At 41.3% G+C, this 13,651-nt stretch overlaps 1 protein-coding gene across 2 annotated transcripts in view; it reads left to right on the top strand.

Annotated features, from left to right (window-relative positions):
• Positions 1–283: 283 nt before the first annotated feature.
• Positions 284–13,651, top strand: part of quo (quattro) — a 28,373-nt gene continuing 15,005 nt past the window's right edge. For both annotated transcript variants that reach the window (XM_069157956.1, XM_069157966.1), the window contains exons 1-3: positions 284–590; positions 10,183–10,380; positions 11,864–13,406. In XM_069157956.1, the coding sequence (XP_069014057.1) occupies positions 588–590; positions 10,183–10,380; positions 11,864–13,406 (1,744 nt within the window). In that variant the 5' untranslated portion in view covers positions 284–587. The remainder of the gene's footprint in view (positions 591–10,182; positions 10,381–11,863; positions 13,407–13,651) is intronic.

Raw genomic sequence — 13,651 nt, 5'->3', positions numbered from 1 at the left:
TGTGTTTACACACATGACAGAGTAGGATGTGGGAATGTTTAAATTCTTACATTATATACAGCAACGGATACCGCACCAAACTGCACCGAGTGTGTCTTTGAGCGCTTTGTGTTTCCATTTGTGGCGTATTGTGTCTGTGGGTGTGTGATAAAGCCCGTGTGTTCCAGAGAGAGAGCAAAGAAACTCTTGAAAAGCCTCGAGGGGGATTTCCTCTGAAAGGGAACGCTTTTTCTCCTCCCCCTTTCAGACATTCTCTCTCTCTCACCCTCCAAACACTGGAGAAGCTGCACAGGCAAAACAGAAGTGAAAGAAGCGCTTAGGGATCAACAGGCAGCTTGACAATCTGCGTCCTTCGGCGCCACAGACTCAGACTCCCGGAAAGTCTGTGAAGAATGGAATTGACTTTACTCGCTTTTCAATCGAGACAACTCACTGTCATGTGGATGTACTTCAGCCAACTTCTGTTGTTGATGCACTGAACATGGCAAGTCTCTCAGCTCAGAGCCGAGGGAGGCTGCCTGCGGAGGATTATCAGGACCAAAAATGAAAAAACTTTCTGCCTCATAAAAGGAGAAACTCTTGCAAACATGGTAAAGTTACATCTAAGTTTTCCTCCTCTGGGCCCAGTTTCTTTGCGGCTTAGGAGTTAAAGTGCTCCACTGACCCACTAACTCAGACCGTGTGTTTCTGGTATGGACAAGTGACTTTGTGTCTCTCTGTGGCTTTACTAATCATGTGTACATGAAACTTTAAAAAAAACATATGTTCTCAACACACAAAAAGAACAACAAAAGAAAAATATATTTCATTCGCTTTTTGCAACATTCAGTTGCACAACACTCGGAATAGCACTGATACATATTCTTTGTTCTCTTTTTATGAAACCTTACCTTTCTGACATACAAAGGCAGCACAAAGCTAATGTAACAGCACTCTGCAGAGCTTTTTTGTCATCCTGAGCACAGTCAGTGGGACTGTTTCACTCCAACAGCCAACAGCATCTCCAGCGTTTTAAGTGTGTGGCCACTAACAAAGAGGGAGTGACAGAGGGAGGCATGCAGTCTTTTGTTTTGCATCTTTAAGTCCTTTGATTTGGACTTAACTGATGCGGATGGCACGCATACTTCACTGAGTGGAGAGTGTTTTGGTGTATAAATTATCCGACTGCTTTGCATGCGCACATAATGGAATTCTCTAGTTCAGTGTTCGGCTCTGTAAAAAAGTTCAAAATGCAGGGCTTTTTTACGACTGGAGAGGACTCTTGTAATCCCAGTCACAACAGAATCAAATTAATGCCGATGGGTGAGCCGCAAGATGGGAACATGTTGGATGGACGATGGCTTTGTTGGATGATGTGGCTTCTTTGAACTTTTATTTACTTGTTGCTACAGCTGCAAAATTTGGTCATCAGGATGCATTTATCTTTTGCTAAAGGCTGGCTAGAAGCACGTTTGAAGTAAACAGGAGCATCTCCACTGTTTTCAGCTTTCTATTTACTAAAAGTACCTTTCTGCTTTATATGGAAATCAGTCAGACCCCTATCTGTCCAAGCAGGCCAAATAAATAACAGCTTTACAGAGCGCAGGAAGGAAGGATGTTTAAAGAAGTCCAGACTTGGCTGCTCATCATGGCCACCACTGTACCCCCCCAGCCACAGCCACAGCCACTGCAGCACTTGTTTGACCAGCTTTTGCAGCCCTAGTTGTTTGTTTTACTTAATGCATGAGTGATGTTTTCCTTAGTGACCACCCGGACGTACAGTCATGAGCCTGCAGACTCTGTATTACTACATTACAGCACTGTGCATGACCAGGAGTTTCTATCTTGGGTAAACATTCAACAATACAAAACCCAGACCCCTGACTTGCTGTGTGCATTGTACTTAGTTACCGTGTGACAAGGATAACCAAGAGTCATTCATTCACTAGCAAGGTTTCTTCCAAAGGCCTTAAAGCAGCATGTGTGTTTTCTTTCAGTGTACAGTAAACATGGTGATCTAGTGGAGCAGAGGTATTTTCCTAATGTCTGTTTCAGTATTCAAAGTTTATTCAAAGTTTAAACAAATCCTCAAAGTATGCATGACTTTCTGGTGGGTCTTGGATTTCCTCTCATCTTGCAAAAACATGTTTAAAATTACTTTAGCAGATTTAATCTGAAATGGTAACAATGCTTGTTGTCATTAGCAAGGTTTAATAATGATTAGTAAAGACTGGCAGATCCAGCTGTTACAACGCCAAACATCTCATTTAGATTATGCCTTTCTTAATTAACAGCAATACCCAAAACCACTACATTGTTTTGCTGTCCACCAATTCCAGAGGAATAAGTACGGCTTCATAAAGCTGTGTGCTGTTTGGTGCTGGTGCAGGTAGTGTACAGTTTGTCTTTCAGAGCCATTTGGCAAAAAAAACCAAAAAAACAAAACACCTAATGCTCTGGAAGGCTCCAAAAAGGCTCTGGCTCCATAGACTCCTATTTAACTTCTCATGAAATACAAAGTCAAGAAATTATTAAGTATTATCTGCTAAAGTCCTTCTTATAAGTTTTCTGGCAGTCCATTTGAAAATAATCCCACCATTAATTAGATATTAGGCCTCAATAAGTGGCATTTTTGGATTGTTTGATTGACAGGCATGTGGTGAAGTCAGGTTTGTGCTGTCAGTGAGCGGGACGTAGTGTCCTCAGGTTCCCATTTAGATGGAGTCAGATCCACCGCTCAATTGTCCCCAGTCCGTCTTTCTGGCTCCAAAATAACAAGATTTAATCTGCCAAAATCCAAACTCGAGGCTTCATAAGCAGTTCACAAACGATTGTGTGATGCCACTGTTGGTTGCCGCTTGCGTGTATAGTATCCACAGATTCTTGCCAATACACAGCCCTGGCTTATAGTACACATACTGGCCTGGCTCTACAGGGTTACAGCTGTCTCTATTATTCTAACAGCCATGCAACACTCATCAGTAGCTCTAACAAGTCATCTTATCTGAAATACAAATACAACTGCCCACTGCTCCCCTTGCTGTGATTTTGCCAAATCTCTACTAAGGCAGACAGGGAATTCCAAAACATTGTTTTTGGCCTTTTTTGCCTTTATTCAGATAACGCAGTGTAGACAGACAGGAAATGTGGGGAGAGTAGAGCAGGGGAAAGACATGCAGTAAAGGTCCGGCTGGCTGGGTATCGAACCAGCGACTCGGTGTTGACAGTTTTTGCACACATATGGTATGCAATCTAATCAGTCAGCCAACAGAAGAAAAATCTAAATAATCAAGATTTGATTTATGAAGAAATTATGTGAAACTATAAACATCTGCCTTCTGGAGCTGTACGATCCTAATTAGTGCTGTTTTGCTTCAGTCAGCAAGTCAAGACTCTGAAAGTTGTCATGGAGCGGTGAAATGGTGTGTTTATTATCTCTGTATCTCAAAAGTGGGTCAAACTCAACACAGACATTGCAGTCTATTTTCAAAACAGAGCCACAGCCAAGTCTGAGGAGGGAAATGTGTGTACATACACCGTCTGCAAGTCAGATTTCAGTATACATTGTCTCTAGAAAATCTTGGGAGTCACTGCAACACTGCCGTGTCCTTCCCAGACTCGGTGCCTTTCCAGTTTCCTGTTTTTAATCTTTGTTAATGCTCAAAACTAACCAGCAGAGATATACTGTTATTCTCCGTTTTACACCTTTATAAAATGTCTTGCTCTGTTTGTTGTGCGTTTCTGTGGAATCACAGAAAACTTTGTGTTGCTCAAGAGTGAAGAGCAGCAGATGTCAGACATTAGCACCCTCCCTGTAAACACACACACAAGCTGCAAACACAACTATCAATTCCGTTGTGTTATGACTTTATGAATTCCATAAAGCTTCCTTTACTTGTATTATTCATCTTTTTAAATTTCTAGGTCATTTAAACATTATTATTTCCACTATGGGAGTTATTAAATTGTATTGCAGTTTCCAAAAACAAAACATTTTGGATTATATTCCTGATATGTTGCCAGAATTCAAACTTTGAAAAAAACAAGCTCAGATCCAGCAGTTTTTGTTTTGTCATGTTAAATGGGAGCGGTTCATGAAAGAATCAGCTGGAGAGACGTTCCAGCCAAAAAGTCCCCGTGTGAACTTTTAAAATGTCTCAAGCCAGCTTGGGTTTTTATGCGCATTTGGACATTTCCTCCTTTATTTGGGTGTTTTTGTGGCATAACTGCACAAACACTGCTGCATCATCCTATCAGGCATTGGACAATGTCTTTAACCTCTCTGATCCTGTGATGGCATGACAGGAATGGAGAATATTGTTTTACTCAGATTTCGAAGCGTCCAATCAGCAGTATCCTCAGATCAGATAAGGACGCGGACAATGTTTCACAGCATTAAATAATTAAACATGACTGTTGCCATGAAGGGCAGCCGTGACTCGAAGTCTGTGATTTCAAAAGAGATGACAGCAGAGATCAGTGTTAGATTCAGACACACTCGGTTCATTGTCCAATGAGACAGTAAAAGGTAGATGTTGTCAGCATGACTGTCTACAGCAGCAGACTTCTTTACATATTCAGACGAATGAGTCATTTATCAAATTAAATCTGAGTTTACCCACATACTGTAGAAACTTGCCAGTTTTAAATTCTTGGATCTCATACAACAGAAAGAAAAAAGGCCTCACCAGAAATCTGACACTATTTATGTGCTCTCTTCACTTTACAAACAGAGTTTTTCTGAACATGAATGAATGAAGGGAACACCATGCTTACTCCTGACTCTAAGAAATGATGTAGTAGCTTAGTCCTTTATTGGCTGACAGGATTTAAGATGGCTTATCTGAACGAGCCTCTGCGCTGGCTTTTTAACAGGAGTGGATCACACACAAAGAGAGCACTGTCCCGACACCAAACAGGAGATATCGAATGTTTAAGGAGGAAACAGTGGAGAAGGGGAGGGAGTGACTGACACTCACAGACACTGGTCATATGTTTCTCATCATGATGTGACTAAGTCTATGACTAATTCTGTCATTTTGTTTAAGATCGCTCCAAGACACAATTTCATCCCAATTTTGTGTTGTGTGTGAAACCAGAGAAAGAAAAGCAGACACTGCAAAAACATTTAATGTGGCGATTTTCAACCACAAATAAAGAGAAAGAACGATGTGCATATTGCACTCTATACTTCCCATGATCATATTTCTGATAAGCTGTCATATCCCATCAGCTCCCTGTGTCCATGCTGTGATTGTCTTTTGTTGTGCGAGTTGGTGCTGTGTCATCCGATGGATATGTCTGCGAGCCCGTACACGCAGAGTTCAGGCCATCATCAGCGTTGCTGGCAGGTCTCAACTCAACTGTTACTTCTGCTAATGTTTCGGTTTTAGCCCGGAGGAGGAATGAAAAGTCTGTTTCTTTAGAGGATTTCAAGAAAATGTGATGACCACAGTCACATCAAGAGCTGTGTACATTTAGTTAAGGATAATCTCCTCTACAATTGCATTGCGCTCAGCTTGCCTTCGCTAATCTTGCAGCCCGCTGCGGCCGATGACACAGAAACACATTATGCTGCACACACCTTGACACTTTGTTTATACTGGGGCTTAAATCTAGAGTAGGACTTTCTTTGGACACAGCCCGAGGCAATATGACAAAACCTGTCATTATCTGCTTAATACCAAACAAGGCAACTCCCACGGAGGAGATAACACAGAGAGATAAATGCCTCTTGTCCTTGCTGGTATGTTAGTTCAGGTCAAACAATGATCTTTGTTGGAGACTGAGTTCTTTCTAGAGTTAAATCACAGGCAATAGAGGGAAGAGAGGGAATCCCCTTGTCTTGAATGTGAAGAGGAGGCCGTGGTGGAATGTGGTCAGCTGGATGTCGATCAAAAGCAACAGTCTCTGCAGACCAAGATAAAGCATCAGGATTTCAGCTTGACTGAATGCACCTCACCGGCTGGCTGTGGGGGTAAAATACCTCAGAAAAGAAGCAATAACTCTTCCTGTCCGTATGAGTTAGTTGCTGAACACCGATATACTATTCAGTAAAAAAATCGTGTTATTATAATGATGTAGGGAAGTGATTGTGTCTCCGTGACTATATGGGACCGTAGACTGGATATATAAATGGAAGGAGTCTCTGGCTCTGAAAAGTAAAACCAATGCAGAAGTGCCCTAAAGTGCAATAAAGAGCACTAGGGGCTGGCTACAAAAACCTCTGGCTTTAATAAACTCCCAAGTCAGTATATGTTTCTATTATGGTGTCATTCGCCATGTTCACTCCTTCTGATCAGTTCTGTGGTGGTCCCTCTGAAAATAATTCCATAATTAAGTAGATATAAGTCCACAAAGAGAAGTATGTTTGAGGGCATGTCTGGTTTGATTGATATGCCTGCTGTGCAGTATAGGTGTGTGGGCATAGTGTCCTCAGGTTCTCAGTCAGATCTACTGCTGTGTTGGGACTATATAGTGAGGAAGATTCATTCAGATTGGTTACTTACACACTACACAGTTAATTATAGTGGACAAGTTGAGAGTCAAAATACAGCATCTGATTCAGATCCACTCCTTGCTTCTTCCCAGTTTAACCGAATATGGTCACTTTGGGCGCCCAAAAAACCCCAAGATGGCAGACTTAAGGCTTCAAAAACAGCAATCCACAAACCAATGGGTGATGTCACGGTCGGTTGGCACTCGAATGGGACTGAACAAAGTGCCCATAAAACTCTGGATCTGTACTTTTCAAATCCAAAATAGCTTGCTTACCGAGTTGCACTTCAGTAATTTGAAGCACTTGTTTTAACAAGTTTAGTTAAGGTCATTGGACAAAAGAACAACTTCCTCATGTTGTCTGATGTAATGAGATACATCAGAACCAACATCTGAAGTCACCATTTCTTTTTTGCTGGGTTGAACTGGGTTCAGCTGTTTACTAAATCTCAAGAGGGTCTCATTCATATTAATATCACAATCCAAACCACCTACAGAGATGACTTCCAGTCCTGGAGAGACATTGACCTTTTGGTCAGCGTTCACAACATAAAGAGGTTTATATCTAACTGAACAAAAGTGCAAGTACCATGGCAACAGTTTCAAATACTTAGTTGGGGTAAATTGCAGCAAAGAATTTATTTAAAGTTACAGTGCAGCAGAATGGATACACTGATATGTTGAAATTTGTATTTAATTCAATAAAAATGCACATGCCTTGCAGTAAAAAAAATGGGAACACTGGGAAACTGAATTTCCCAGCTCTGTACGGCATCTTCACAGAGCTGCGTTTTATTAGCTATGACCTCAGGTTTACTGTTAGCTTTGAGAGATACAGTAGAACCCACAGTTGAATGGCGGCAACCAGTCTAAAACAGCTGTGATGCATTAAAATTCAAAAGCCTGCCTCAAAGGTATTCTGGTCTCCATTTCATGATCTATTGTGACAGATGTGCACAATCAAGAAAAGGAAGCATTCTTTTCCACTGAGGACATACGACGACTACAAGGAATACATACAGACTCAGAATCCTGTAAGCGATCAAATATTGACAATGATCTACAGCCAACATCCCACTCGATGTGCTGCTGATGAACATTAAGCTCATTTCACAGACGTTTCAGACACGATGGACAAAATCACCTTGTTTCTAAATGTGCAGCACACTAATTTGTGTGCAGCAAAACGTGTGTTTGAGTATCAGGAAGAAAAAATGAAATTAAAGTTGTAGTGCAGGACTTTCACGTGTAAAAGAATGTTTGTTACATTGAAGCCTTTAGCAAATGAGCTCAACCAATAGATTTTACATCCGGTGTCTGAGTGCATCATGGGCATGCTGAATATTCTTGGTGCATCTGTCTCTGAAAATAGTTCCTAAACTTAATGAAAAGAAAAGGCATAATGTGTATATTAGGTTGACAGTTTGAAATAAGGACTTGACACTTCTATTGGATCTGGACAGGTCTTAGCCGCTAACCACAGCAGACGTGCTATTCATGCAATCAGTTCTCACTAGCCTGCTGTGTTAATCTCCCAGCCACACAAAGGACTCTGTTTTTAGCCTCTTCCTCATTTAGCTTGATGGCCTGGCCGAGAGCGGAGCGGCCCTGGGTAAACACAAGCACAGCAGCTTCAAAGACCTCACACTGGTTAACACTGGGACCGTTTGGCAGATGCTCGGGAGCACCTCAGACATAAAACACTAGAAACAAATGTCATACAAAACAGCTGTTGTTTATAATTCACTTATTACTTCAGTAAATCTCTCAGGGACGTTAATGTTAGCATTCACAGTTCGCTAACCACTTTTACTGCACCAAATGTTTTGATTTCTGACATTTTGCAGCCAACTTACAACAAAGTCCTACATTCCTTTTATTTTAGCTGCCATGTTACAAAATCAACTTAAATGTAAAGTATTTCCAGTGCGAAATCTTGTGCTAAAATCCTTAGCTGTTTTGTTAACCTATGTTGACAGCCCTCACGTCTCCAGTCATCACCACCATCAAACCGTGGATACAGTTGGGGTTGGTTCACAAAAACTTCTTTAAAGACGCCCTCTTTCATCTGAATCGTTTCCATGTGTTTCACTGGACTTCACTCATGGCACAGCTGGTGCTGGTAGATTATCTATGAAGGCATTTAGAAGAAGCAGACTGGTGCATGCAGTAAACACAAGTACTGACAGAAAACGGTGTCCCACACAGTTGCATCTTTAATGCCATTTGTGATGAAAGCATACGCTTCTTTGTCACTTTAAATTAGAGCAGATGCTGACCCTGGTCTACTGCAAATATAGTATCTCAAATGAATCCTGGCCAGACATGAAATGAGTTGCACGGCCTCATGCAGGACAGACTTGATCATCTCCATTATAAAGTTGAAAAGATTTTGAAAAGCCTGTTTTTTATCTGCTGATTCTGCCTTTGATGATACAGATAGGCTCAGTAACAACTGAACAGTGCAGTCACAAAGAAAACTATTTTTCCTTTTTTAAAGGGTAGAAGGTCGAGGAAAAATATCTGTCCTGTCATTTTGCAGTTGCAGAGTATTTGTTCTCAACGTGTCTTGACCTTGTGGACTTTTCAAATAACTTACTGTTATAAAGACACAGCACAACAATTTTCACACACATGGAGCTCGAAATAGCACAGCCCATGAAAAATACCAAAAAAAAGCAAGAACAAGCACCTTCTGTAGTACCTGAAACTTTAATTAAAGCGACAACTTAACTAAAGTATAGGTCTTAGAGATGATATAAACATAAAATGAATAGAACCATTTGAGGTCAGTAAGTCCTTCTTTCAAACGTGTTTCACCATCACGTTGGTTCTCTTTTGCATATGCATCTAAATACAGCACTTCTAGAAAAAAATGGGAATAAATATTGCTGGGAATGACAGCTGCAGATGTGTTACAAGTCATGGGATGAAATGGGCCATTCAAAACTATCAAACTGCAATATCAGGATTTTACTTTAGCAGACAAGACAGTCTTTAATGGAAGATTCATTTATCCTCAATTCAATATTTTATCGTTCATCTGTCTTAAAATGGCAATACAATTATCATTTGAAAATAATGTGCAGATCACAGTCCTTTTTATTTGTGGCGTATTTTAGAATTTTTTTTTTTGTTATAAAAAGTAAAAGAATTCTAGTTATTGGGTAGATGTAGACTGGGGGATAAACCTGTCATTGACTCTCTTAACCTTCTGCGATGTGTGTGTCATCGTTTTCAACATTATCACTGCAACAGGAAACAACAACCTCCGAGCAGCAATTTACAAGATGAAAAGGACAAGTTCTGACAATCAATTCATGAAATATGGCCTACTGAGTTATTTTCAGGCTTTTGACGGGATTAAATCATTCAATGCTGCCTGCGCACGTGAAAATGTTCCATCAAAACAACAAACCCGACACTGCTTTGTGAGGGCACTGTCGCTGCATCTGGGACTTGGGGTCGCCAAAGATGACAGAAATATTTAGGGAGATTTTATACGCATCATAAAGTCAATTCTGCAGAAACATTGTTTTTCTTTCAGACTTTATCATCAACATGCAAACAGCTATTTTTTTTGTTTTTGTTGTTGCTGGTATTCTTGAGACGGATCTTGGACAGAAACCTAAACCTGAGTCTGACAGTATGTGTAAAACCGAACAATCCTCATCTCACTGACCTGCATCTCTTCTTCTCCTCCAGAACCCAGAATCTCTGGACTTGTCCATCCAGAGCGCCCTGTCGGCCCTCTTCCCACCTTTTGAGGCCACAGCATCTATTGTCCTCAGCCAGCTGTTTCGCACCATCGACGAGCGTTACCATGGCGATGCTCTGCAGTGCCTTCTGGACTTCCTCATTCCCTCCAAACACCTGCTGGAGAGTGTCCAACAGGCAGCATGTGTGAGTAGGAATTTATTGAAGAATGTGAAGGCTGCTAATAGTGATGAGAGTCACATTAATAATTACTTGTATAAGTGTGATTTGGACAAAAATAATGCAGCTACCTTAAATTTCAGAAGGCTGCGGCCCAATTTGAAATCCAAAAATCATCTGCAGCCAACACAAACTTTACTCAACACACGAGACTGAGATGAAGTTTGTCCATATATATGTTTCACTTCAGAAACAGAACAATTGTATGTGACGGTCAACAATGCAGTGCAGGTTCATAGTCCGTTCATGCATGTAACAATTTGTTTAGCAATAAAATTATGAAATTAAGAGCAAATAGTGAACTGTTTAGTCTGTATCCCGGCTGTTTGACACCAGATACGAAAATATTTACATAACAAATGTCACAATATCCCACCCAAGATCAACATAAAGAATAAAACAGGCCACATATATCATCCTGGGCTCTTTGTGATATATATTTAAGAAACAAAACAAAGTGTCACTCTCATAAGTCCATACATTGACTTTAACACAATATTTACTGTCTCGTGAGACCACAAATGTTTATCTTAATACACCAGATATGAATCACGTTAGTTACATTGTGTCACCTGCAACTCACCTGAGTGAAAGGACATCAGCGACAGCTCAACCTCCACTTTAGTTTAGTTTCTAGATTGCAGGCAGTTTGCGTGGTTGATTTGACTGTCCTCTGGTCCTGCATCGACACAGGAAACTCACGTGCCTGTGAAGGGGTCCTTCTTTATTATTTTTGCTGTTTCATTATGATCTTCTTATGCTTCTGTTGTAGAAGTTTATTCTCCATTAACAGCTGTTCATTTGCCGTGACTCGTTCCTCATCAGTAATAATAAGGTGTGCCGTCAGTTACGACTCCACTTTAATGACATGAACAGAGAAGAGTTCCGGGTCAAAAATAGTTCAGATAAGATAAATTAAGTGTAAAACGTAATTGGCTTTGTTTTATTAGTTCTGATTGCTTTTATTAAATATATATATTTAACCATAAATATACTTAATTATAATCTTGAACGTTAGAAACTTTTTATTTATTTATTTATTGTTATATATTGTCACCTGCACTACCTTCTTGGCCCACCGAGGGGCCGCAGCGCACACCTTGAGAATCAATGCTGCATGGATTATATTTGAAAAAATCATGATGAATTTATAAAATACAGTTTAGCTAATTTATTGTATTTTTACAGTATATACAGACACAAACAGGCAAGTGAGATAATTCAGCTATTATTGAATATCTTTGAAATCATATACGTTTCAAATTATATTACTAGTAATTCTATTTTACAGTATATTCTGACAAACACATTTACTGTAATATCTGAAATTATAAACAGAAAAGACAGAAACATACAGTTGTTACATTTACTGATACAGTAAAGGCACTGCATTAAGTACAGAATACATTTTTAAAAAGATTCACTGCAACAATGTTTGTGTTTTCCCTAGGCTGGATACTCTGATGTGGTTTTCCGCTGTGAGGGCTGGCCTCTGTGTCTTCATGACAAAACCGTCATCCAGTTAGCGCCTGTGAACCCCTTGCTGTTGCGTCCGGGAGACTTCTATCTACAAGTGGAACCGTTCGGGGACCAGGCGGCACGCATTGTCCTCAAAAGTCTTCTGGAAGAGGGATGTCGAGAAGTGGAGGAGACCCCCATCCCTGAAACTTCTTACCCCTGCATGTTCACTGAAGACTGGCTGCAGGACATCAATGAAGGACGCCATGGAACTCCTCTGTCACGTTGTTTGCTTTGCACAGACCAAGGAGTAATCAAGTTGCCTTGGGCTAAAATCGCCATCCCAGAGTTTTTGGACAAGCCAAAGATCATGCATACCGGTCGGGAGGCCCCTCCTGAGCCAAAGCAGACTTCAGTTCCCTTCCATTTTAACTCCTCCACCCTCCCAGTGGAAGCCATGATTCTTCCAGCAAAAGACAGGATGTCCGCATCTCTGAGACTTGCCGCCTGTTCTTCCAAACTGGTCAAAATGGAACATGACAGACGAGGCCCTAAATCATGCGCCAAGCCATTACTCAAACCTGTGGGCTGGGTGTCTCCTAACACCTGGGACAGTCATAACTATCAAGAGATTGAGGGTGATTATGTAGACCTGGTGGAAATCGCCAAAGGGAAGGAGTTTGTGGATAAACAGAGAGACAGCCATCCGAATCCAACCAACTCAGTTTTTTTCAAACCCGTCAGACCACCCCCACCTGTACCACTTGGGAACAGTGTTCCCTGTGGACGCACCCTGCAGTATAAAGAGGAACCTTGCACACTGTGCAGCCAGAGGAAGCTGGGGCAGGAGCTCACTGATCATGACTTGAAATGTCGGTACAGAGACTCCTACCTGGCAGCACTGAGGAACCCCGTTGCTTTCGAGAGGGGGAGCGTAGACCTTCTGGCTACCTTGGAAGAGGTAGGCCTGTGTGAGGAAGGGGAGCTCAGGTCGAAGAGTACATTTGAAGCTCCAAAAGACCAACTAGGAAACTTTTGTAACCACTATAAAGAACCTCTTACGGGTAATGAGCCCTGCCAATTCAACCACTGCTGTGAACCAGGAAACTTTGTGCCTCACCCTCCTACTAGCTCTGAATCCGAAAACCTCATGAAGGAATCACCTGTGATTTTGAAATCAACACCCGGTTTGAGCCACAGTCAGAGAGTTCAGACAAAACTAATTTCCCTCCAATTAGGCCATACTGCTTGTGTGCAGCCGGTATCAGATGTCTCCATGGAAACCCGGGATGGGGACGTGAAACAGCACCTGAAGGAAGAGGTTGTGAAACCATCAGGGAAACTCAAAGTTAAAGTGAGATCTCTGTCCACTGTGTCAGAGACTCCTGCAGGGAGTCCTCTTCTCTATAAACTCAACAACAGGAGCCACAGTGATATTTGCCCTGAGACAATCACCAGCGTTATCCAGTCCAAGAGAGGGGCACTATTGGATCAGGAGACTCTGAAGCTGGAGAAACAGAAATGCCCTAATAAAGGTAAGCAGCGTCAGCAAGTTTAAACATTCAATCTACTCTGTTGCTCCTCTGATTTCCTTTAAACCTTCGCCCACACACAAACTCTGCTACTTTTTTATTATCATGCGCACAATAATAGCCATGTATAATGATCTGTTGCTCAATGCTCAAAATGTCTTTGAACCTAACAAACAGATTGAGTGAAACTCGACCGTGACCTCTTGTGTTTGAGGGAATGTGCTCAACTCAGGGTTGCAGTTCATAAA

This window comes from Embiotoca jacksoni, unplaced genomic scaffold (genome assembly GCF_022577435.1).
Source record: "Embiotoca jacksoni isolate LCO1_2020_lvr unplaced genomic scaffold, fEmbJac1.0.p SCAF_1, whole genome shotgun sequence".
NCBI classification, from domain to species: Eukaryota; Metazoa; Chordata; class Actinopteri; family Embiotocidae; genus Embiotoca; species Embiotoca jacksoni.
The sequence above is the reverse complement of the archived record's forward strand: the minus strand, read 5'-3'. Positions and strand labels throughout refer to the sequence as shown.